General features: G+C 44.5%; 2 protein-coding genes across 7 annotated transcripts in view; one reads left to right on the forward strand and one right to left on the reverse strand.

The window, feature by feature from the left end:
- Positions 1–5,043, forward strand: part of Gnal (G protein subunit alpha L) — a 147,866-nt gene extending 142,823 nt beyond the window's left edge. For both annotated transcript variants that reach the window (XM_042683658.1, XM_042683659.1), the window contains exon 12: positions 4,237–5,043. In XM_042683658.1, the coding sequence (XP_042539592.1) occupies positions 4,237–4,383 (147 nt within the window). In that variant the 3' untranslated portion in view covers positions 4,384–5,043. The remainder of the gene's footprint in view (positions 1–4,236) is intronic.
- Positions 5,044–5,211: 168 nt separating this feature from the next.
- On the reverse strand, positions 5,212–25,283 carry Mppe1 (metallophosphoesterase 1). 5 transcript variants are annotated; one of them, XM_042683699.1, is made up of 11 exons: positions 25,173–25,283; positions 20,202–20,572; positions 18,686–18,794; positions 16,063–16,166; positions 14,561–14,635; positions 11,252–11,360; positions 11,040–11,108; positions 10,831–10,953; positions 9,094–9,234; positions 7,802–7,980; positions 5,212–6,350 (listed from the first exon to the last, which is right to left on the reverse strand). In XM_042683699.1, exons 2-11 carry the CDS (start codon positions 20,468–20,470, stop codon positions 6,338–6,340), a joined length of 1,191 nt encoding a protein of 396 aa, XP_042539633.1. In that variant the 5' UTR covers positions 20,471–20,572; positions 25,173–25,283; the 3' UTR covers positions 5,212–6,337. The 5 variants fall into 5 exon arrangements, with proteins under 5 accessions (XP_042539633.1, XP_042539634.1, XP_042539632.1 ...); XM_042683700.1 differs by having other exon boundaries at positions 11,040–11,105; positions 24,986–25,283; XM_042683698.1 differs by having other exon boundaries at positions 24,986–25,283.
- Between the last annotated feature and the right edge of the window lie 955 nt (positions 25,284–26,238).

Consider the following 26,238-nt stretch of genomic DNA (forward strand, 5'->3'; position numbering starts at 1 on the left):
TTTTTTTGTAAAGATGCTATACAGAGAGTTTACAGTTTACATCAATAAAGTAATAAGTACATTTTTGTCAAGCATTGTTATCCCCTCTAATCATTTTAAAAAGCCAGAAGAACTGAGATTCAAGTGGCAGAGAACTAGTCCTGAGTGAAAAACCTAACAGTCAGTGCCCAAGCACTGAGTTCAGGCCCCCAAATACCTCCTACAATTATAATAACAACAACACCACTACCCTCCTGTCTGGCCTCCATCTGTCCTTTATTCCACCATGCCCTTGAAGTAGATTCCCTCTTAAACCCAACAGTTAGGGAAGGGCATAGAGGTGGAATCTTATAGTGACTTAGGAAGCAATTATAATGAGAAAGAAAACCCTATTAAGCATTGAGGTACTTGGGAGAGGAGGTGAGGAAGATCACTGGGGAAGAGCCATCTGGGGCCAAGTTAATAAAATCCCCATCTCAAAACAAAATACAAAAAGTGTTGGCAGTGCAGCTCAGGTGGTAGTGTGTGTGGCCAGCACGTGCTAGACCCTAGGTCATCAGTCCCCAGAGAACAAGAGTCCCAAGAAGTGAAGGGCAGCACAGAGAAAGCCCCAACTGAATAAACTTAGGACCCTATGTTAAATACAGCCAGCCAGTTTCTCTGCTGCCAAATTCTCAGGCCTTTTCCATTTCATGCATAGTGGAAAGCTCTCATAAGGCAATGTAGTTTATAGCAGTAGGATTTGTTTTTACTTCTCGTAAGGCCATAAAAATATATATAAAAATAATGCTTTCTTCTAATGAGATGCTAGTTCTGCATGTAAATGTCAGGCATTTAGATGAAGATTGGAACTGGAATCCATACCCTCTCCAAAAATCAGTGGGCAGAGCCAGGTACCAGTGGGTCAGGCCTATAATCCTAGCCACTCAGGAAGCTGAGATCTGAGAGTCAAGCTAGCCCTGGCAGGAAAGTTTGTGAGACTCTTATCTCCAATTAACACCAAAGAGGTAGAAGTGGAGCTGTGGCTCAAGTAGTAGAGTGCCAGCCTTGAGCAAAAAGAAAATTTAAGGGACAGTGCCTAAGACCGGAGTACCAGAACAAACAAACAAAAATAAATGGGTATTCAAACTTGGACAAAACTTTTCTTCCCTGTCAGTCTCAAACCTGGCTTGTATGAACTTTGTGAATCAGAGGAAATAAAGGCACGATAGCTGAATTTTCATATTAAATGATAAAATTTACCTGTGGTGTAAGAGCTCTGCAGAGTTGGCATTTGGAACTGGTAAATGCTAGACACACAGTGCAGCCGGGCAGGCTGAACAACTCAGGTTTCTCTGTTCATCTGGACAGGAGTTACTACTGCTTGAAACAGCACATTGGGCCAGGCACCAGTGGCTCTTGCCTTTTATCCTAGCTACTCAGGAGGCTGAGATCTGAGAAATGCAATTCAAAGCCAGCCTGGGCAGCCCAGGCAGGAAACTGTGTAAAACTCTTATCTTTAATTAACCAACAAAAGGCCATTAAGTAGAGGGTAGCTCAAGTGATTGAGCACTAGTCTTGAACTGAAAAAGTTCAGGAACAGTACCCAGACCTTGAGATTAAGCCCCAGTACCAGCACAAAGAGAAAAAAAAAAAAAGGAAGGAGGGATGAAAGAAAGAAAGAGAGAGAGAGAGGGGGAGAAAGAAAAAGAGAAGAAAGAAAAAGAGAGAAAGGGAAAGAGAAAGGGAGGGGGGGAGAAAAAGAAAGAGAAAGGAAGGAAGGAAGGAAGGAAGGAAAAGTAAGAGCACCTTAGTACTTAAAGGAACCTAGATCATGAAAAGGGTGCTGAAAGTGTGAAACTTTTTTCTGAGGGAGAGGCTGAGTTTGAACTGTGAAGAGATCTCCTTTAACTAAGTGCATTCTGACAAGGGAACCAGTCTCTGCACAATTTGGGGACTTACCACCAAGGGTTGGTGTCAGACAAGACCACTTCCTCCCACAGGGGGAAGCAGGAACCATCTTCACAGCAGAAATAACTTAGAACCAGAGAGCCAGGAGTGGGAGAACTAGGTATTCATGAAACCAGGTTCTTAGGCAACAGGCCCAAACCCCAAGAGTGCCACATGTCAGGTCCAGCCACTCACCCATATATGCCAACTGACATAGGGAAGGGCAGAGAAAGATTACACTAGCCACAGAAAGACAGCACATTAGTACATCTTCAGCCATTTTTGGGAAACAGACATGTGTGTGCCTTTGGTTAAATCGAGAGAAATGGAGTCAAGAAGTGAGAAAGGTATACACAGACAAACAGTTGCAGGCCTCAAGGTGGTCAGAGGTGACTTCCGTTGGTCCGACAGTCCACTGAGGAAGATCAGGGACACCTAGCAGGTGGGCCAGTCTTACCTGGCTTGCAGGAGAGAACATCTGGGGTTTGTAATGGAGAAGGCTGGGATGGCTAGCCTTTATCCTGCCCCAGTTAATTTGTGGGCCATCTCTTATACTAGGTCCCCAAGATCCTGCCAATCTCCAAAAAAGATCTTCTTCACCAAATGAAGTTCCTACAAAGCCAAGGGATGGGCTGCCCTCCCTCACAGGCATCCTAAGGTTGACACATAGGCCTTGACACTTAGCATTGTGAGTCTTCTGGTTACAAGCTCATCTGAGATGTCTTCAGAGAGGCCTCGGGGAGTTGGGCTACAAACAGCAGGTGACCCACCATGCAGAAGGCCTGAGACTTGACGTTTATTTCACTTGTTTTTTTTATTTTATTGTATTGTAAAGATGATGTTGAGAAGGGTTACAGTTACATAAAGTAATGAGTACTTTCTTATGGAACAGTGTTACCCCCCTCCCTCATTTTCTCCCATTTGCCCTCCCCCTTGACCATTTATTTATTTTTACTTTATTGTTGTTACTGCATTTTGAACTCAGAGCCTCACATTTGCTTGACTGGTGCTCCACCACTTTAGCCACACCTCCAGCCTTGCCTTTTGCTGGGTTTTTTTTTTTTTCACCGCCAAAAAGGATTTATTAACGACAGCAGTAACAACAAATTAATTGCTGGTTATTTTGTAGATGTAGTTTTGGAGACTTATCTACCCAGGCTGGCTCTAATTCTCTAGAATTCACCTCCTGAGCAGCTAGGATTACAGATGTGGGCCATCAGTGTACAACTGTTTTTGTTTTGTGCCAGTACTGGGGCTGAACTTCGGGGCCTTGTACCCTTAGCTTTCTTGCTCAATATTGGCATTCTACAACTTGACCCATACTTCTACTTCTGGCTTTTGAGTGTTTATTTGAGATATGAGTCTCCAACAGAATTATGCTTTCTCACAGTACAAGCAGGGTTGGCTTCTCCCAAAACCTCTGCCCTTGGCTGATGGCACCTTCTCATTAGGCCCCCTCGGGGCCTTTCCCCTGGAAATCTATGCCTTCATCTCCTCTTTTCACAAGGACACCAGTCAGTTGTATTAGGATCACCTTAAGGAATTCTAGTCAGTTGTTTAAAGGCCCTGCCACCAAGTACTATCACCTCCTGAGGTGCTAGGGTTAGGATTCAATCTATGAATTTTGGGGGACACTTTTTAAAGCCGTATATCCTGCTCTCTACCGTTCCCCATGTAGTGAGCCTATGGCTCAGAGATGTCCTCATATTTGACCCTGAATTTCCCACAGTTGATAGCAGGGCACTTTCCTTTAATACCACCCCGCAGCATAGCACAGCAGCCAGAGACACTCTTACCTACAATCAACCAGTGAAAAAAATGCCAGAAGTGGAAATGTGGCTCAACTGGTAGAGTACCAGCCTTGAGCAGAAAAAAACAAGTGAAAGTACAAGGCCCTTAGTTAAGCCCCAGTACTGGCACCAAAAAGAAACCTCCCAAACTCTCAGTTCTTCAGTGGCATCTGCTGGTGATTATGACTACAGGCCAACAGGATAAAGCATTTTTGTTATGAGAGCAAGTTCTGTCCACCATGCTGGGTAAGATGCCTGTTGGCTTTCTGCAAAATCTCAGCCTGCTCTGTCCCATCCACAGCTGTCCTGGGCTGCCTGGGCTGCCTCTCTAGCTTCACTGACACTAGCTATGGCAGGGACAATGTTGTCTGATCCCTGCCACATGCGCTGAACCTAGAAAGTCACCCTGCTAGCTGCTCCTGGGTGACAAGGGCCAGCCAGACCCAGATCCAAGCTATTCCAATCCTTGCAAAAAGTCTCACTACCCTGTTCGCCTCTCGTGGCCAGTGACCCTCAGCACCGATGCTTTCTTTTGCAGAGAATCAGCACGGCCACTGGCGATGGCAAACACTACTGCTACCCACACTTCACCTGTGCTGTGGACACGGAGAACATCCGTAGGGTGTTCAACGACTGTCGTGACATCATCCAGCGGATGCACCTCAAACAGTATGAACTCCTGTGAGGACCACCACCATCCTCGCCACCTGCCTCCCCCGCACCTTGTGACCACTCTATAAGGCGGAAGCTTTCCTCTGGACTTGTATCTGTCAGCCCCAAGCCATGGTAGGACGTAGCGTGTGTCTAGTGTCTTGTCCTGGGTATACCACGTGTGACCACCAAGCCTCTGGCTACCTCTGTTCCCCCCAGGTTTGGTTCTGTAGCTTTTGTTTTCATGGAACACAAAATCTCCCCATTCCAACCAACCCTCATTTTGGGGTAACACTGCAGTGAGTCTCTCTGGGTGGAGATCCTTTTTATTCTTTGATTGATTGGTTGGTTCATCCAGGAGAACTTGATTTTTTTTTCAGGTTACCAAACTTGATTGTGGAATATTTAGTGCCATGAGGTGCTGTTTTTTGTTGTTGTTTTTTTCCCCTTTACAAAGCTGCAGGCAGACAGGTGGCTATCCTTGTTATCTGCACTAGCCCAAGGCTTAGAGTAGATCCCAGGCCAGCAAGAGAAATGCTTCTGCAGCCACATTTACAGTCGCTGAAAGCTGCAGGCAATTTAATAGAGCACTTCTTTTATTCTTTTACACTTAAGAGGAAAACCTACCCCATTCACTACTGCAAAATGCGTCCAGTCTAAAAACAATCCAATAGCTGGTGACTCATGCCTATAATCCTAGCTCCTCAGGAGGCTGAGATCCAAGGACTGTAATTCAAAACCAGCTCAGGCAGGAAAAATCAGTGACACTCTTATCTCCAATTAGCCACCAAAAAAGGTGGAAGTAGAAGTGTGTCTCAAGTAGTAGAGCACCAGCCTTGAACAAAACAACTGAGGGATAGTGTCCTGGCCCTGAGTTCAAGCCCTCTACACTTTAATGATAGTTGAGCATAGTCTTCTTTCATATATTCTTTTTGTTGTTTATTTATTGCTAGTTTATCATACTGTACAGACCACAAAATGTAATATTCTTTTCTATCACTACTGGAGAAAAATCCTAGACTTCTGTGCCTTGATAATGGCTCCACCTGTGAAGGAAATGTGCTGGGTATTTTCTTTTTTTTAATTGGGCTAGACAGCGTCATGTCAACATGACCTGCTACTTACTCCACAACAGGGGATGAAAGTATCTAGAATTTATTTTTTTTAACCAGGTTGATACGTTGTAAAATTCTCCTTGATATGAAAATCATTCACACTTTACCAGTGGTTGTCTTTCTAATATCACAAAACACTTACAGCCACCTGCTTTTACTGCTTTGAGCCTGAGCTACAAAGATCAGGACTCAACTCCAGGGCGCAAATGGCAATCAAATCTTCTTGCAAGGAACCAGGAATTTTTTTTTTCTTTCCAGATAGTGTATTTCTTCATCTCTGGGAAGGAATAGACCAGCTATTCCCTTAGAGCAGACAGGGAACATTTGGTAAACAATAAGATGTACACATAAGCTTCTTGTCAGCTCTGGTCTGCAGTCCAAGGCAGGCTGCCTGAATCTGTAATTTTGTGTGGCCTAAAAATAATGCTATAAATACCCAAACAGCCTGTGGCAGTAAAAAGGTTCCCTACCCCCATGAAAAGTTCCAGACCCAGGTTCATTGTCCAAGGAAACAAACAGCAAGAGAAAAGCAAAGGTTGGCCAAGGAGAGTGAAGATAAGAGTTCTCACTGGCCTTTTGAAGGTGAAGCATTATGAAGCTTTATTTACTCATTTATTCATTCTTTTGTTTTGCTGTGTTGACAGTAAACCTAGGGTCTAATGCATGCTAGGCAAGTGCTCACCTGCTGAGTCACAGCCTCAATCTCCTAAGATATTTATTTGAAATAAGACAGACAAAATATAAGGCTATTTCTCACATGTACAAGAACTGTAAATGCATCATCCCAAGTGTGCTGAGTACAATACCTAGAAATTCAAGTTGCTATAGCCACGCATTTGATGTCTTATACAGCCACAGCTCTGAGGGCAGTTCTTAAAGTCTCAATCTGTTAAAGAAGTCCAAACTTAAAATTTTCAACAACACAAATCCATGAAAGTGAGAGACCATTAATGTCCTTTTGGTCTTTCTTGAACATTCTAAAGTTTACTATAAATCAGCATTTCCTACCATTCTGTAAACTCATCCAGGTTTACTGTTCCTTTCTCATGAAAGGATGGCCACTGGATAAACCAGCTATGACTGATGATATATCATTACCGCTGCCATCTGGCTGCTCCATTCTCTGCCCTACGTAAAACTTTCAGTTTAACAGAGGACATATCCTATGGGCATGATCTCGGTTCCTCTGGTACTTTCACAGTAAAACAAGAAGAGTAACTGAGGAGCTACTCCGTACACAAAGTGGTAAAGATATACTCTATCGAGTCCATTCTTAGCCAACAATTCTCCTCTAACTGAACTACTTCTTAAAGCTGCATGGGAAGTACTGGTGGCTCATATTTGTAATCCTAGCAACTCAGGAGGCTGAGATTTGAGGATCCTGGTTCAAGCCAGTCCCAGCAGAGACTCGTTATCTCCAGTTAGCCAGCAAAAACACAGAAAGTGGAGCTGTGGCTCAAGTGGAAGAGTCCCAACCTTGAGCCAAAAAGATAAGGAAGAGGCTGAAACCCTGAGTTCAAGCCACAGTCCTGGTACTAAATAAACAAAAGATGGATGCAGACTGGGGCAGAGCTCAGTAATAAATACTTAGTATGCACAGGGACCTGGGCTCAATTAAAATAAATAGGAATCATAATTGGATTTAAAACAAAAGCCAGACTCTTAAGGGGAGGATAAAAAATATACTTCACTGACTATTTAGATTACAGCATTTATTTTTAAATACCAATAGACATATCTTCCATTTTCTTCCAGGCTTGATCACTGGCAAGCATTAAATTGAGATGTAGCAACTAAAACTCCTTGAGTAGAAAATTATACTTATCTAAAAATCTGATTCATTAGTACAGAAATACTAAAATCTATTTTTAAAAAAACAATGTGTTTCCTGCACATTGATCTATAGTTTCATTTCAGTGTACAGCTTCATAATATATAGAAATCTGAGAGCCTTCACAGAAGGACAGAGCAAATCCAATGCCATGTGCACACCAAGCCCCCAATGTGCACAGGGCTTTGGGTCCTTCCTGGGGAAGCAAGGGCTGTGTGTCATGCATGCAAGTGACAGTATCCATAGCATTTACATACTGTACAGATGCAACCTGATTATACATATATTTGATAAAAACGAGGAAAGTTTTGTTGTAGAGTACATGTTTCACTGATAGCATGTGAACAGTACAATCAACTATTTATTCTGCAGTCACTGATTTAGTTTCCATGATGTATATAAAATGGCCTACACCTCTGCTCTCATTCATTTGACTCTAATGTAGGCTCTGCCGAGGTTGTCTTTAGCTTTGATATCTGTTACCACATGAACAACCAACCTCTCACCTTGTCCTGTGCATTCTGAGCAGGTTCCATCCCAACAGAAAAGGTGAGGCTAAACACTCAAAATGAGCTAAGATGAGGACCACAAGGAAACCAGCTGCTCCACTGTACATGGTCAGAACTGTGTCCTCAAAAGGAAGGAAACACTTGGAGAGGGCATAATCTCTGGACGTCAGGCTGCCCTGGGGAAGAAATGGAAAGTTAAGCTACAGAGTAAACACCAGACTCAGCAGACAATAGGCTGCCTTCTCTTGGTTGGGGCAAGGAAGCAGTCTTCCTCACCCAAGACCCAGAGATCTTCAGCCTGACAAGTCACCATCAACCACACTGTCATTGGTCAAGTGTGCTTGGGCGGGGGGGGGGGGGGGGGGGGGGGGGGGGGGGGGGAGGGTAACTGGTGGGCTAACTCTATTAAACTTGCCAAGAACTTGTGAATCACACCTTTAATCCTAGCCAGTAAAAAGACAGGCTGGAGGCATGGTTAAAGTGGTAAAGCACCAGCCAAATAAGTGTGAAATCCTGAGTTCAACCCTTAGTACTGAAAAAAAAAAAAAAAAATCTCATCCCCTGGGCACAGGTGTAGGGACACCTGATGGATCCAGAAACCAACACAGAATCTGAGACACAATAGTCAGGGAGAAACAACAAGAAGTACACGTTTTCCTGCCAACTGATACTGAAATAGGCGATCTGCTACCCAGAAATACCCACACATCTCCATTGGCTTTTCTTTCTAAAGTATAATCACAGTAGCAAATGCTTTTATTTATTTGGACTTTGAAAGCACAAAGGGTTCCCATGATTTTACGTAGTAGAAATACAGTATAGGGGCATAAAATTATAAACAGGATGCTGGAATCTATGGTTAAACAAAAGGCCTAAAGCATCAAGTAATCATTCCCTGAAACACCACCTTTGGTCAGCTTGTGAATCTGGTAGCACTGGCAGCCAGGAAAAAGAAGAGATGGCTGTGTCTAGCTAATGAGTGAATGATCCTGTATCCTTAAAACTTGAATGCACAGTGTGGTAGCAGAGGCCTCATCTTCCACACACAGGATAAAACGTTCTTGAAGCTGCTCCTCCACTCCTCCCAGTAACACATGCAGTTATGCCCTATTCATTCATCCATCCCCAGGCAGAGGTTAGAGACAGGCAGTATCAGATGCAGTGTGCAAGGAGAGGAATTTATTGCTACCTTTTGTGCATTTTTACAGATTGCAGCAACTAAATAGTTGATTACTGTGTGATTTTACTACTTCCGAAAGCTTACAGATGAAAATAAACTTTCACTTTACCATGATGAAACTGGGGTTGTTTCTGTTCCTCCAACTGAATGATGGGACGCTGAGCTCAGGGACGCCTCCAGCGTGGAGCACCTCACAGGCACTGTGTGTGTGGCCACTCAGGACCAGGCGGGGCTGGAGCCACCACAGCAGCTGAGCAGGCCAAGGAGACACAGGGCAGGGAGTCAGCACCTAAGCCTCCACTCATCTGACGGCCCAGGGCCACCACCAGGTTCATCCCATGGAACCAAGTACAAATTCTGACTATGTAGGACTGGTTTTCTTTTTTTCCCCTCAGAATTCTTTGTTTTGCTTTTCCTAAGCCTCTTAGAATCTACTCTTCCTGTCACAGGTTTTATATATTTTATTTTTATAAATCTGTTCATAAGTATATTCTACAAATATACTTACCATAATTACAGGTCTAGCTCAAGTGGAAGAGGGCCAACCTTGAATGGAAAAGGCCAAGAAAGAGTCTGAGGCCTTGGTTTCAAGCCCTAGTACCAGCACAAAAAGTAATATATTTTTTTCCTTAAGTATAAATTTATGCTTTTAGCCAGCACCAGTGGCACATGTCTATAATATAACTACACAAGGCTGGGATCAAGGTTCACAGTTTGAAGCAAACCAGAGCAGGAAAGTCTGAGACTCTTCCTTCTAATTAGCGTCTAAGAAGCTGGAAATGGAGGTGTGGCTCAAGTAGTGGACTGCTAGCCTTGAGCAAAAAAAGCTCAGGGACAGCAGTCAGGCCCTGAGTTCATGTCCTAGGATAGGCATTAAAAGAAAAAACACTGGGCACTGGTGGCTCATGCCTGTGATCCTTACTCAGGAAGCTGAGAACTGAGGACTGCAATTCAAATCCAGCCCAGGCAGAAAAGTCCACGCAACTCTTACCTCCAATTAATCACCAAAAAGGTCAAAAGTGGAGCTGTAACTCGACTGGTAGATTATTAACCTTGAGCAAAGAATGCTCAGGGATAGTCTCTGGCCCTGAGTTCATGCTCCAAGACTAGCATACACACATATATACACACATACACACACACACTTTTAAGAATAAATTCAGGTACAAATTTTTAAATAAAAAACAAGCACAATTTTTCTTTTATATTTATACAAATATTACATATTATATATGATTTTTCTTTAATATCTGCATTTTTAATTAAGTCCCTAAAAGTATGATTCTAAGTTCCCAATCCATTTAAATCAATGGGGAATCTTTAAATGAAGAAACAACTGAGAATATTACAGACTTGAGAATAGGAAATAGTAGATAATAAAAAAAAAAAAAAAAAAAAAAACAAGAAAAAGAGCCAGCCACCTTGCAATCCTACTTACTTAGAAGACTGAGATCTAAGGATCATGGTTCAAAGTCAGCTCAGGCAGGGAAGTCTATGAGATGCTGATCTCCAGGGAAGTCTGTGAGATGCTTATCTCCAATTAACCACCAAACAACCAAAGTGGAGCTGTGGCTCAAGTGGTAGAGTTCTAGCCTCCAGCAAAAAAGCCAAGGGATAGCACCCAGATCCTGAGTTCAAGTCCCAGAGACTGGCACATACACACAAAAAAAGGAGCAAGGTAGGTGGATAGGAGTGTGAGATACAGTAGAAACCCTGCCCAGGCTGGCAGCGGGTAAATACAGGCCGTGAGCATACCACTGTGAAGCTGTCCCTGATCTGCTGCTTGAGGACACATAAGCAGGGGCAGTAACCCTGACTTGAGACCCCATCACTGCACACAAGGTACCTTTTGTGAGGCCTCCCGAGAAAGCACATCATATTTCTCCACAAAAGGGATGTTTTTTTCCTCTGGAGGAGCAGCATCTTCCCCGGAGCAGTTAGCATCACTGGTCCGGTAGAGCGGGTAATGCTAATCCAGGATTTAATGAGAGATCAGAGGGGACTCTGGAGAGCCAGGTGGCTTTACCCAGTCCACACCCCACTCCTTGTCCTTACCTGCAGAAGCACTGGGGCAGACAAGGGGAGCTGCTGCCCACCTCCACACTGGCCTGATCCCTGCACCTGCTAGGCACAATCAGCCCATTAATGTAGCACACAAGCACTGTCCACATTAGTGGGAGAGCAGGGGCGCTGGCAGCGGGGGCATTGTGTGGGGGCCTGTGGAGGATACAGAGCTAAAGGCCCGTGCCATTTCAACTATCTCCTACCTTTTGGGAGCAGTTCAATTTACGAGAAATTTCAATGAGTTCAGCTTCTGCTTGGGAGCAGATGTCACAGCCATCCCCTTCCAGTGCAACACTGTTGACCATCACAAAACTGAAGCAGATGGGAGTAAGAAGAAGGTCAGGCTCCTGGGGTACTTGGGAGCTGTTTTTCCACTGCTCCCAAAGAAAGCACAAGCAGTGTGAACAAACACCCAGAGCCGTAAGGCCCAGCTAAGCTACCCAACTGTTTCAAGAAACAGTATTTTTTTTTCCCCTTAATTCACTTTGTTGTGGTTTCAGAGGTGGTATCCAGCAGAGTTACCTTTACATATGTCAGGTAATAAGTACATTTCCTGTCTCATAGTATCATGTTCCCTCATTCTCTCCCATCCCCCCCTCCCATCCCCTTCCCTGAGTTGCAGTTTACTTTTATCAGTGTTCAGTGTAGCCAGTGTACTCCACTGCTGTACTTTTTCACCCTTTTTCCTATGATTCTACGCCCCCCCCCAGATGTGCACGTCAGTACACCATGTATAATGTAAAGAATACAGTCATCAGAAAAAGAAAAAACAATTTAAGAAAAAAGTCTTGCCAGGTGCCGGTGGCTCACACCTGTAATCCTAACTACTCAGGAGGCTGATATCTGAGGATTGCACTTCAAAGCCAGCCTGGGCAGGAAAGTCCATGAGATTCTTATCTCCAAGTAATGACCAGAAAACAGGAAATGGCACTGTGTCTCAAGTGGTAGAGCGTTAGCCTTGAGCTGAAGAGTGCAGGGACAGAACCACGCCCAGAGTTCAAGCCCCATGACCACAAAAAAAAAAGTCTTTTGTTTCTGTATCTTTGTATGTATGTTACTTTACATACATATGAAGAGGTACTTAAGTATTGCACCTTTGTGATTCTCTCTGAAGCCTATCCTCTTCTGGGCTAAATGTATGCAAGTATCTAGAATTCTGTGTAATTTGTCATATCCCAGTGCATTTTAGATCTAACTTCCACATATCAGGGAAAACATGCACCGTTTGCCTCTCTGAACTTGGCTTACCTCACTTAGCATGATTTGTTCTAATTCCATCCATTTTGAAGAGTCAATATTAACCAAACAAAAACAGCATGACTGGAAGACATGGCCAAGTATCTTTAACCCTGAACTTGCAAGACATTCCAAATCACTGAGCTCAGCTCACAGGCTCAGGTAATTCCTCAGCTTGGCATTCAGACAGAAACATGTCCATTGGGGAGTGGGGGTGAGAGAAGAATGTCCATGGAAATCAGGTCACATGGTTCATAGCCATAATCCTTTTGGTTTGTTATGTTTTTTGTTTTTGTCAGTCATGGGGCTTGAACTCTGGGCTTGGACACTGTCCCTGAGCACTTCAGCTCAAGGCTAGGGCTCTACCACTTGAGCCACAGCAGCCACTTCTTGTTTTCTGGTCATTACTTGGAGATAAGAGTCCCAAGGATGTTCCTGCCCATGCTGGCTTTGAACTCTGATCCTCAGATCTCAGCCTCCTGAACAGCTAGGGTTACAGGCATGAACTACCAGTGCCCAGCTTCACATTTGTAATCTTAGTTACCCAAGAACACTGAGATCTGGGGCTGGGAAGATGGCTCAGTGGTAGAGTGCTTGCCTTGCATGCCTGAGGCCCTGGGTTCAATTCCTTAGCACCACATAAGCAAAAAGAAAAAAACCGGAAGTGGCGCTGTGGCTCAAGTGGTAGAGCGCTAGCCTTGAGCTGAAGAGCTAAGGGACAGCGCCCAGGCCCAGAGTTCAGGCCCTACGACCGGACCAAAAAAAAAAGAACACTGAGATCTAAAGATCTTGGTTCAAAGCCAGTCCGGACAAATCTAAGAGATTCTTACTTCCATTTAACCAGCAAAAAAAGCCAGAAGAGGTTCAAGTGGTATAGCCTTGAGTGAAAAAAACTAAGAAAGAGCATGAAGCCCTGAGTTCAAGCCCCAGTAACAGGACTAACAAATAAATACTGCTTGAAATTTAAACCATTCTATGGCTAAGGGGCTAAGTAATCAAGTGCCCTGAAATTGGCAATGTGGTTAAGGGTTCTGAAACAGAGTCCAGGTAGAAATAACTCAGCATACCATGTCTTCATGGTAACACAGGAAAGGAAGCTACCATTTAGGGACTCTGTGCTCCAGACAGAGGGAGGGAGAGGGAGCACACAACCATGCCCTTATCTCAAGTGCTTTACAGCAGCCCAGGGCTGCCACAGCCATGGCCAGCAGAGTGCTGGCACCCATGAGAAGATCAAGACTGAAGAGAAGAAAGCTTCACTCCCAACTCTTCCTCCACCATTGGACAGCCAGGCAAGGCAGTAAACACACTTTCCTCACTGTGCTACAAACAGCCCAGAAAGGGTCCAGAGACAAGAACTGGGAGAGGACCTACACTGGTGGCCAGACTAATAAGGGTTAGGGCTGATGAGAAGGGGGTGACTCCAGATGTACAGAAGCACTTGAAATACTTACCATTGACTGCTAGGACCGTAAGGAAATAGCTTTTGGATTTAGGGATCTCCCCTCCCCTCCCCCGTCTCTCTCTCTCTCTCTCCTCTGTCTGTCTCTCTCTCTCTCTCTCTCTCTCTCTCTCTCTGTGTACTGGGGCTTGCTCCAGGCTGGCACTCTACTATGTAAGCCACAGCTCCACTTCCAACTTTTTGCTAGTTAATTGGAGATAATAGTCTCATGGACTTTGTTCTCCTGGATGGCTTCAAACCATAATCCTCAGATCTCAGCTGCCTGAGTAGCTAGAATTGCAAGTGTGAGCCATCAGCACCTGGCTGGGAACAGCTTTTGTAAAGTAAAATAAGCTGATGAAATAAAGTAAAAACGCTAAATAAAAGAAAAGAGAACAAGGCGCTGGTGGCTCACGCCTGTAATCCTACTCAGGAGGCTGAGATCTGAGGTTGGCTGTTCAAAAGCCAGCCCAGGCAGGAAAGTCTGTGAGACTCTTATCTCCAGTAAACCACTAGAAAACCGGAAGTGGCACTGTGGCTCAAGCAGTAGAGCACTCACCTTGAGCAGAAGAGCCCAGGGACAGAGCCCAAGCCCAGAGTTCAAGCCCCATGATCTACAGAAGGGGAAAACATGGGGTGGACCAATTGTGTCAGTCATGTGTGAAAAATGAAGATGAAGTTCTAGGTTGGGGGGACGGGGAGTTTACAACTCAATGGTAAAGCATGTATTCAACAACCATGAGGTCCAGGGTCCACCCCCAGCCCCACATTTAAAAAGAAAAATAAAGCCTTCAAAGACTCAAAGTCATTATAAGAATCCATAAATAATACTCACTTAACTCCTTTCCAAGAAAACAGCCTTTCAGAGTTGAACACTTTCTCAAATCGTTTTACTAGATATCTGTTCATCCTGCATTCATTTGTAAAAAGAAATATGTCAGAATCTTAGCACTATCGTGAAATATTTTCAAGATCTGAGGGTCAGACTAGCTTTGGGTTAAAGACTCCAATTGGCCCAGGCAATCAAGGTTCAAATCTCAACTCCACTACTTCCCACAATGCCTGGGAGAAGTTACTTAGCTACCTTGGACCCCACTGTCTGGAACTGAAACAATGACTACAATAATGGGCCAGTGATAAAGAGTAAACACGTTAATACATGAAAGTACTTAAAATGAGCTAAGACATAGGCACCACAGCACTGTATAAAGTGAGCTATTAAAGCAAAATTGGATTTTTTTTCTGGCTTCCAAAGGAAAAAATAATTTCAATCAAAAGACTGAGGTATAAAGACTACAAGTTCAAGGTCAGACTGACTATATAGAGATCCTGTCCAAAAAAAGAAAAAGAAAAGAAATAAGCAGGGGCTGGGAAGGTGGCTCAGTGGTAGAGCGCTTGCCTTGCATGCCTGAGGCCCTGGGTTCCATTCCTCAGCACCACATAAGCAAAAAGAAAAAAGCCGGAAGTGGCGCTGTGGCTCAAGTGGTAGAGCGCTAGCCTTGAGCTGAAGTGCTGAGGGACAGCGCCCAGGCCCAGAGTTCAGGCCCCACAACCGGACCCAAAAAAAAAAACAAAAGAAAAAAAGAAATAAGCATATTTCAAGCTAGATATTTTCTAAGGCACGTATAATTCACTCTTGCAACAGTTATTTAATGAGGCCATGCTATTTTCCAGGATATTTTAAATCCCTTAAGGAGCAGCTTCCATTCCAAAGCTTCTATCTTTGGAAAAAAAATTTCCTCAATAAGCATGAAGAAGGTTTTCTCCTAAATTGTAACCGGTTTAAAATGACAATTAACCAGTGTTATCAGGCAGGGCAACAGTAGCTCATGCCTATAATCCTAGCTATCTGGCAGGCTCAGATTGGAAGGGTTGTAGTTCAAGGCCAGCTGAGACAGATTCTCCACTCCCAACTAAGAACTGGGCCTAATGATGCATGTGTGTTACCCTAGCTATTATAGGAAGTCTAACACAGGTGGATCATATCCAAGCTGTGTCTGAGAAGGACATGAGAGCCCCTATTTTAAAAAAATTGGGGGGGGGAGGCTGGGAAGGCAGCTCAGTGGTAGAGTGCTTGCCTTACGTGCATGAGGCCCTGGGTTTGATTCCTCAGCACCACATAAGCAGATAAAGCTGGAATGGTGCTGTGGCTCAAGTGGTAGAGCGCTAGGCTCGAGCTGAGGGACAGCACCAGGCCCAGAATTCAGGCCCCACAACCAACAACAAAAAAATAATTTAAAAACCAGCAAAAAAAAAAAAAAAGGCTAAGAGCATGGCCCAGCAGTAAGAGTATATGGCCTAGAAAGCACAAGGCCCTGAATTCAAAATTCCACTTACTGGTAGTGGAAACCAATATCATGGTTGCCAACGACAACTTTCAGCTGCACATGATTTGGGTGTCTGAACATCTTCTGAAACCGCTGCACATCATCAGCCCAGGCCTGAAAGAACACAGGACCTCGGTGAGAACAAGAAAGCCCTCTTCCCTGAGCTAAAAATAGGGTTCTATTTTGATCTGAGGAGGTAATTCCCTGTTCCAAATCATACGGCATGAAATTTTAACTCTTTTTCCAATGCTATCTCGATGCTTTTTATTCAATTCTTTAAATATTGCAAGATCCTCTGAACTCTATGTATGAACTCCAGATTTTAAAAAATGCTTCAGATCCATGCACATTCAAAGAACAGATTCAGAAAATGTCACAGTTCTTTTTTTTTTTTTTTTGTCGGTCGTGGGGCTTGAACTCTGGGCCTGGGCGCTGTCCCTCAGCTCTTCAGCTCAAAGCGAGTGCTCTACCACTTGAGCTACAGCGCCACTTCTGGTTTTCTGGTGGTGTATTGGAGATAGGAGTCTCATGGTCTCTCCTGCCCGGGCTGGCTTTGAACCGCGATCCTCAGATCTCAGCCTCCTGAGTAGCTAGGATTACAGGCTTGAGCCACAAGCGCCCGGCGTCACAGAAGTTCTTGATGTGCCTCAGTTGAGACACAGGTAACAATGTCATTCAGAATGCAGATCCTCTGTGGCTCACACTGAGAATGAGAACTAGTGACATTTGCCAGAAAAACAAAGATAAGTATTAAAATATATTACAAATTATTCTGACATTTGCTTTTAATGTTAAAGCTTCAGAATTATGTTATTCTAGATTTTGTTGTTATTGTTGTCATTCCACTCGAACTCAAAGCCTCATGCTTTCCCTTAGCTTTTTCACTCAAGGCTGGCACTCTTCCACATGAGCCACAGCTCCATTTCTGGATTTTTGCTGGTTAACTGGAGGTAAGAATCTCATAGACTTTTCTGTCCAGGCTAGCTCCAAACCACAATCCTCAAATCTCAGCCTCCTGAACAACTAGGATTATAAGCATGAGCCACTGGCACCACACTTAAGGTCTTTTTTTTATATAAGCCTAAAAATATCAACTGTACAAATAAATACTCTAATAAGAACCCCCTTCTTCTGGGTTATGACCAACCATCATGAAGTTTTAACCATGGCATAATCTGGGGAAATATGCTAGCTAAAGTCCTTCAATACATTTACAAAGTCTATGCTTTAAGAAATAATATTTACCGGGCACTGGTGGCTCAGGCCTGTAATCCTAGCCACTCAGGAGGCTGAGATCTGAGAATCATGGTTCAAAGCCAGTCCAGGCAGCAAAGTCCATGAGACTCTTTCCTCAATTAACCCCCAGAAAAACGGGAAATGGAGCTGTGGCTCAAGTGGTAGAGTGCTTGCCTTGAGCTGAGGGACAGTGCCCAGGCCCAGAGTTAAAGCCCCATGACTGACAAAAATAATAATAATAATATTTAAAGTTAGAATAACACAGCCAGGTGCTAGTAGCTCATTCTTGTAATCCTAACTATTCAGTAGGCTGAGATCTAAAGATAATAGTTCAAAGCCAGCCTGGGCAGACAAATCCAAGAAATTATCTTCAATTAAAGCAAAAAGCTAGGAGTGCAAGTGTGGCTCAAATGGTAGAGTGCCAGCAGTAAACAAAAAGCTAAACAAGAGTGAAAGGCCTAATTTTCAAGTCCTAGTATTGGCACCAAAAAAAAAAAAAAATTGAATTGAGAATAACAGGAAATCAGAATAACAAACTTAGAAAATCATAAATTCTTGTTCTTAGTTTGTAAAAGCAATATATACAATTAGTTTATAGCCAGTTTGGTTTTTTATTTCTAGTATCTAATATTTAACTAGAGGTTACATTATAACAAACATTACAATTGTGTAAAGAATAGACTTCTAATACTGTCCTGTAAAATACTGAAGATTTCTTGTCTCAATATCCTCAAATAAAATATCTTCTAAAAACCATTAGGAGTCTGAATAGCAAGAGTACGTCCATTCCAAAAACATTATAAGCAAAGTACTCTGACAAATGGGCACAACCTTTCTCTTTGGTTTGTGGACTTTTTTCGCCCCAATACCCAGTAGGGGTTTCAGGCCCCTCAGAAGACAGAAGCCTCACACCAAGTTTTCCATTGCTCCTTTGACACAATTCTTAAAAAAAACTTTAGTAACACAGTTCTCATAATGTATTGCGCTTAAATGGTATAAAGTTCTGGGCTAAGGACATAGCTTACTAGCATAGCTCACGCCTAGCAAACACAAGGCCTGGACTTCAGCCACAGGATGCTGCCTCCCAAAATATAAATAAATAAAGTGTAAAGTTAAATAAATGTCCATTTCAAATGTATTCTGACTTGGATGACAACTGAAATAGAATCAGTTGCCTGTTTTCTTGCCAAAAGGTTCCAAGGACTATACATTCCAACTAAATGATGTCTGACAATCTAAGTACATGCTAATCACCCATTCTACTGCTGAGCTATAGGCCTAGCCCCAGGACCAGGCATTTCAACTCAAGCCAATAGCTTCAAGGTGCTCTGGGGAGCTGAGCTGTCTGTATGAAATACTCCAATCAAAATTAGGGCACTTGGACCATAGGGCCCTACCTGAGAGGAGCTCCACTTCCCTTCATCAAAGATGTCCCCCAGAATGAAGACAACTTCAGGCTGCAGCCACCACAGAGCTGTCTGGAAGGCCCTCTCCATCTGCCATTCCCTTGAGGACCAGAGGAGAAATTAGGCATCCACCTGTTTCTTGGGAAGAAGCTATTTGTGTCTTCTGGGTCATTTACAGAATGAACCAAAGGGTCCCATTTTTCTTTCACATACCTGCTCTTACCATCTTACCCTCATTGTGGAAAGGTCATTGAGTCTGTATCTTACTAAAAGTGGGCAATGAAGGCATCAAAACAGAGTCAGTCTGCCTCTCTCATATCTCTCAAATGCTATTCCACTGTACTGTGTTGAGTCTAGCCATCATTCCATTAAGAGGGCCCAGGAGCTGGGAGCCTGTGGCTCACAGTAGTAATCCTAGTTACTCAGGAGGCTGAGATGTAAGAACAAGGTTTGAAGCCAGCTCAGCCAGGAAAGTCCGTGAAACTCTTATCTCCTCTCAACCACCAAAAAAGCAGGAAGTAGAACCATGGATTCACGTAGGAAACAGAGAAAAAGCTAAAGGAAAATGCGCTGGCCCTGAGTTCAAGCCCCAGTATCATCTCCCCTCTCCTTAACAAACAGAACCCTGGGACTTGAGAGAGCTGTGCACCTTTGAGAGATGCCCAATTTAGACCAATTTTTCACTAAGTCTAGAAAATGATAGGACACAACCTCAGTTTCACTTTCTTTCTTTTTTTTTTGCAGTGTTAGACATTAAGTCCAGGACTGTGCCCATTCTAGGCAAATGCTCTACTACTGAGCTATGCACCAGTCTTCAAGGGATCTCTCCTTCAGAGCTAGGGAGAGATAATGGAAGAAACAGTAATCCTAGCTACTCAGGAGGATGAGATCTGAGGATTGAGGTTTGAAGCAAACCTGGACAGAAAGTCCATGAGAACCTCATCTCCAATGAACTACTAAAAAGCCAAAAATAGAGCTGTGGCTCAAATGGTAGAATTCTAACCTTGAGCCTCAAAGCTAAGGATCAGTGGTCAGGCCCTGAGTTCAAGCTCTATTCCAGTACAAAGAAAAAAAAACACACATTAGCCAAAGTGAGGAAGAGCCACCAAACCAGATCTGTGCTCTCCCTAGCCAGGAGACCACTCCCAGATGCTATATGGGCTCCTTCTCACAGCTATGAGATTTCTTGTAAAAAATAAATTTTATATATATATATCAATATATATTTTACACACACACATATGAAAACAAGCAGTCAGGAGAGTCCCAAGTAACAGGGAGGCAGGAGCTCAGAGGGGCTCCAGTAACTTGTTTGAACTCACAAAACTAATCAGTGGCCCATATCTGAGCCCCCAAGTTTCATGAGCCTGAGTATACTGGATGGTCAATAAACACAAAATTGGAAAAGGTCAAAGGTCTCAAACATCCTTCTCTGAGAGGAAAATGACTAACCAGAAGCCATGCAGCTGACAGACCTCCAGAAGAATTCTGGACTTTTCCTCCTTACCTTCGTAATTTATCCAGCCAGTGGCCTCTTATTTCCCCAAGCAAGTGGGTATCAGCCAAAAACATGGCTCTCAGCACAGGTTCCTGTCCACCACCATGGACTGCAGTTTTCAGCTCAGGCCAATCACACCGAGAGATGACCAAATGATAGATAAAAAATTCACAAACTAGAAGCACAGCCAAGACAATGGCTAGGAGTTTCAGCAGCAGGGAGCTCCTCTTCAGCAGACGAAGCTTCTGCCTTCCCAGCCCCCATTTCATCAGAGCCATTTCTCCTGCCCAAAAGTTGTCAGCACAGCAGAGTCAAGCCCATCAAGACATGATTGAGAATCTTGGGGCGGGGGAAGAGGAATCCAAGTCTTAGCCAGGTACCTTCAGGAAAAAAGGAGAAAGGGGTTATGACCCTTAAGAATTCCTATATTACTGCTCCTCTTATTAAGAACCAATGAGCCCAGCAGGGTGGCACATACCTGCAATTCCAGATACTCGGGAGCCTGAGGCCAAGCCTGGGTTACATAATGACACGAGTGTACCACTCAAAAGTAAAAAGAGAGGATTGGCACAGGAAGCTCTGGCCACACAGCAGCCCTATACCAGGTCTGTCCTGGAATGCTAGTACTTAGCCAGATTCAACCAAGGAAGAGCAGCAGGGCCCTGGCAGCAACCCCCTCACACACCTTATGTGTACGCAAACGTGAAGATGAGTTCAGACAATGCTGGCCTCAAGGGTTGACAAGGGGCTCTGCCCCTTCAGGCACCCAATAGCCTTTGTTTGGATTCAGTCTAATACATCAAGAGCAACTTCTTACCGGGTGCCAGTGGCTCACTCCTGTAGCACCAAATACCCAAGAGGCTAAGATGGGAGGATCACTGTTCAAAATAGCACAAGTAAGAAAGTCCATGAGATTTTTATCTCCATGTATTTAGCAAAAAGCCAGAAGTGGCTCCAGTGATAGAGCACCAGCCTTGAATGGAAAAAGCTAAGTGACAGTGCCGAGGCCCTGAGTTCAAGCCCTAGGACCCGCACCAAAAAAAAAAAAAAAAAAGTAGCTATTTGACTCTGCTTGCGATTATCTCATTTTCTGCCAGCAGCTTCCTAAAGGCTCCTAAAGGCTTTTTCCAGAAACCATGTAGGCATTTGAAGGGGAAGGAGCCCAGCCCTTCTGGGGCTGGGCTTAGAATTTTTAATTTCAATTAGTACATATTTGTAGTATGATGCGGGTTTCACTGTGCTACCTCCATACATGAACACAGTGCACGTTGAACAAATTCACCCCTTCCACCTAGTGACAACCATGGAAGCTGTAGAAGCTCCCACTTCACATTTCCCAAGATGAAATACCAGAATGACAACCCTCACCTCCTCATCAGAGAACCAGTTCTGAGCAGTTATGACTAAGGGACTAAGAAGCTGGAAGGGTAGAGACAGACAGAAAGGCTGACTTTGCCCTGGGTAGGGTAAGTGAAGCTGAGCTAAAAAAAAAAAAAAAGGGAGGAGGCTCAGAGTCCAAAGGTGGAACTGTACTTCCCGGTAATCTAGGTTTGGCCAGTCCACTGCCGGGCTCAATGGCACCGTGATTCCTTTGAAATAAAGTCACTAACACTAGACACTGGGGCTCATACCTGTCATCTACTCAGAAGGCTGAGATCTGAGGAGGGAGGTTTGAAGCCAGCCCTGGAAGACAAAGCCATGAAACTATTATCTCTAATTAGCCAACAAAAAGCCAGAAATGGAGCTGTGGTTCACGTGATCAAGTACCAGCCTTAAACAGAAAAAGCTAAGTGAGAACATGAGGTCCTGAGTTCAAGCCACAGTACTAGAACCAAAATGAAAAGGAAGGAAAAAAAAAAAAATCACTGACAAGAAGGAACATGCTACAAAAACAGACTAGAGGCTAAAAGTGGAGGAGCTCAGCTGAGCACTGGCAGCCCATGCCTATAATCCTAGATACTCAGGAGGCTGAGATCTAAGGATCCAAGTTCAAAGCCAGCCCAGACAGGAAAGTCCTTGAGACTCTTATCTCTAATTAACCACCTAAAACCACAGAATTGGGGCTGTGGCTCAAAGTGGTAGAGCACTAGCCTTGAGTAAAAGAAGCTCAGGGACAGCCCCCAGGCCCTGAGTCCAAACCCTACAATAAATTAAAAAAATAAAAAATAAGAAATGAGGAGCTCCTGTCCTCAAACTTCTAGCTTCTTTCCATAAAGAAAGGAAAATCTCACATAGTACATTATAAGTACATTAAAAACAACAGCAAGAAAGATAAAACCTTTGTGTCCCTATCTTGGGGTTCATTTCACTTAACATCATCTTATATGGTCATATGTACATAGCTTTTGACCTTTTCTGCTTATCCTAGACATATACTAGTTATTGCAACTAAGGGAAACCATGAGACTTATGTTTCTTTGGGCCTGGCTTACTTCACTTAACCCCTGTTTTCACTGTATTTGATTCAGGTGCCCTGCATCTTGTATATACATTTTTCTAATTTGGGGAGGGAAAGGGAAATAACAAAATGCTGAAATAAGGATGCAGGTTGACTCACTGTAACAATGGGATGTACAAGACATTATGAGAAAATGAACTTTACAACTTCGGTGGGGGGAGGAGTTGGGGAGGTGGGGAGGGAAGGGATGGTGGGGGAAAAGCAAAGGAGGGGGTAACAATGCTCGATAGGAAATGTACTCATTACCTTACTCATGTAACTGTAACCCCTCTGTACAGTATCTTTGCAACAATGAGAAGTACAAAATGTCATGTCAAAACCAGCTTTACAATGTCGGTGTGGGGGGGGAGGGGGGTATGATTGGGTGGGGGGGAGGGGGGAGGCTGGGAAGGGAGGTGAAGGGTAAACAAAGGAGGAGGCTGCAATGCTTGGTAAGAAATGTATGCATTATCCTGCCCATGTAATTGTAACCCCTCTGTACAGTATGTTCTCAAATAAAATAAAATTAAAAAAAAATAAAATATATATTAAAAATAAATTTAAAATTTTTTAAAGACAATAAAAATGAAAAAACACTAAAAACAAACAACAATAAAAAAAAAAACATGTTTGGTATATACCTGCAATCCTGACACTTGGTAAACTAAGACAGGAGAATCATGAGTTTAAGGCCAACCTTGACTACATGAAGACACTGTCTCTAAAAACCAAAAATAGGCAAACAAAAACCAACCTATCTCATTAATATCTATAATGGCAGAATTTTTCACAAAGGTAGAAAAGACTCATTTTGATGGTTTGCGTTTGATAGTCTGGATGTCAGAATATTTTTTTAATTAAATAGAACAAAGCAATAGGAAATTTTGACTGGACTGCACAGAGTAAAGGCCAGGTATAGTAATTTCATGAAACTTTTATTTCTACTTTAATATACATGTTTCCACATGTACTGGTCATGATATTGCAAATGTTATTTCCCTCAGTACTAGGCTACCACCCCCTTAAGTCAGCTTGCCTTGTCAATCATTATCCATCTCCCATGACCAGCATGTGCTTCAGTGCTCAATGCTGATTCTACCATACCCTCATTTCACCAAACATATTAGAATTATGAACATTAATATTCTCAGGTGCCAGTGGTTTACAACTATAATTCTAGCTACTCAAGAGGCTAAGATCTAAAGATCAAGATTTGAAACCAGCCCATGCTTTTAAAAAAGCTCAACACTGCATCTCCAATTAACCAGCAAAAGCTGGGCTAGAGGCATGGCTCAAGTGGTAGAGCAACACCATGCCTGAGGCCCCAGGTTCCAGCCCAGTGCCTACCACACATACATTAAAAAAAAAAAAAAAGACTTATGGACTTTCCAGGAGAATCAATGAATCAGTGAGTGATCTCACCTTTTAAAGAAAACTAGTAGAAGACTGAGACTGTACCAAAGCTCCAACTTGGAATCTGTTCCCTATAATCAGACTACTTTTAAATGAAACAAAACAGAAAATGTGGGCTGGGAAGGCGGCTCAGTGGTAGAGTGCTTGCCTTGCATGCATGAGGCCCTGGGTTCGATTCCTCAGTACCACATAAGCAGAAAAAGCCGGAAGTAGCGCTGTGGCTTGAGTGGTAGAGCACTAGCCTTGAGCCAAAGAGCTGAGGGACAGCGCCCAGGACCAAAGTTCAGGACCCACAACTGACAAAAACAACAACAACAAAACAGAAAATGTGTGTTTTGTTCCTAATTCAGCACCTACAGACAAATAAAATCCAGGCCTTGAAAATAAAAACGAAAACTGAGAAGGTTAGGGAATATCTGACATTGTGTAGTTCAAGACCTACTTGTGGTAGTACACACCTATAATCCAAGCAGGAAGACTGCAAACTCAAAGCCTATCTGGGTAAGGCACTTTGAGTAAGGCACTGTCAAAAAAGAAAGGCAGGGCCAGGAGGGGAGGGGAGGGGAGGGGAGGGGAGGGGAGGGGAGGGGAGGGGAGGGGAGGGGAGGAGAGGCAGCACTTTGGGACCAGATCCTGGATTCAATTTCTAGCACCACAAATACAAATATATATATATATATATATATATATATATATATGTATATATATATATAATTATAATATTTATATATAAAATATTTGGGGAACATTTTTTATATGCCCAACATACAAGAAGAGATGCAATCCATAACTGAAAGCAAAACTGATTACCCACAATCTTTTCATTTCTAAGCTATTATTAAATATCTAATTCCTCCCTAAAAACATGAAAAAAAATTAAGTGAAATGGAGATGCAGTTTGCTTACTCATCATCTTAAATATGTTGTTGCAATAAATACATACAAAAACGGTCGTTTGCCAGTGAAATGCCATCTTAAATGGTTAATCATTTAGCGGCGGCCAGCCTGGAACTCCACACCCATCTTTCTCGGGATTACTTGCATTCACCACCACTCCCGGGGTTTGTTTCGGTTTGTTTCTTTCAATCCGCACGAGTGCGCTTGAGGAGACAGGTTCCGTAATGTAGTACCTGGGCCTTCCGTCACCAAGATCTCCCAGCAAACAAATGAACTCGTGGGAGCGCGGGCGGGCGAGGAGGTCCTGCCGCGTCGCGCGATGCCGGCGTTCACCTTGGACGCGGGCCACGCGCGCGGAAAAGGGGTCGCCGCGCCCGGCGGGCCGCGCGAAGCCCCCCGAGGCGCCCGGCAGGCCGCCTCCCGCGGGGCGGGGCGGGGCGGGGGGCCTCAGGACGCCGAGGCGCCCCGGGACTCGGTGCGGCGTGGCGCCCGCTTCCTGTGGGCGCCGCGATTCCTCGCGGCGTCCCGGCGCAGGGTGTCGCGGTCGCCACCGGGTCTCCGCGTGTGCCGGCCCGGTCGGGCGCGGACCCCGAGTCCTCCCGCCAAGCCGCTGCAGCCAAGGCTCCCCGGACGCCGAGCGCCGAGCGCACTCGGGGATGCGCAGCCCCCGGGTCCCCCGCCGCTCCGTCCGCGCGTCCAGCGCTCGGCGGGCTCGCCCGGGAAGCCGCCGCCAACGGGAGGGCGCGCGGGAAGGAAGCGCGAGAGGCCGGGGGCCGTGAAGAGAAAAGCCGCGGGGCGCCCTACAGGGGGCTGCAGCTGGCTCCGAGTCGGTGCCGCGATGCCCGCAGCGGCCGAAGCCCGGAGCCTGAGCGCAGCCCGCGGTGTGAGGCGCCGGAAGCGGCCGGTTCCGCAGCGCAGCGCCGAGGCGCTTCCGGCCTCCTTCCGCGCGGTTCCCGGGCGCTCCCCGAGCGCGCCGGCCTTCGGGACGTGCCTCCGGGTCTTCCAGCCCGCCAAGGCCCGAAAGGCGAGAGGAGATCCGCAGTCTCCAGCTGAGGATTCATTTTTCTTTCTTTTTGTGGGAATGTGATTGCAAGACTCCCACAACGGAGTCAACGTTTCCAAGGGCTCGCGCACCTACTATTAAACAATCCTCAGAAGAACCCTGAAAATAAACAGCAGACATCACCAGTTAGAGAAGTAACTTGGCACGACGTAACTGACACGAGCTAGTCACGGCCCCGGGTGTAGTGCAAGTCCGCAAAGCAGGGGAAGCTTACCAACAGCCCGTCCAGGGGGCTT

This window comes from Dipodomys spectabilis, unplaced genomic scaffold (genome assembly GCF_019054845.1).
Source record: "Dipodomys spectabilis isolate Male_0828 unplaced genomic scaffold, ASM1905484v1 ptg000083l, whole genome shotgun sequence".
Classification (NCBI taxonomy): Eukaryota; Metazoa; Chordata; class Mammalia; order Rodentia; family Heteromyidae; genus Dipodomys; species Dipodomys spectabilis.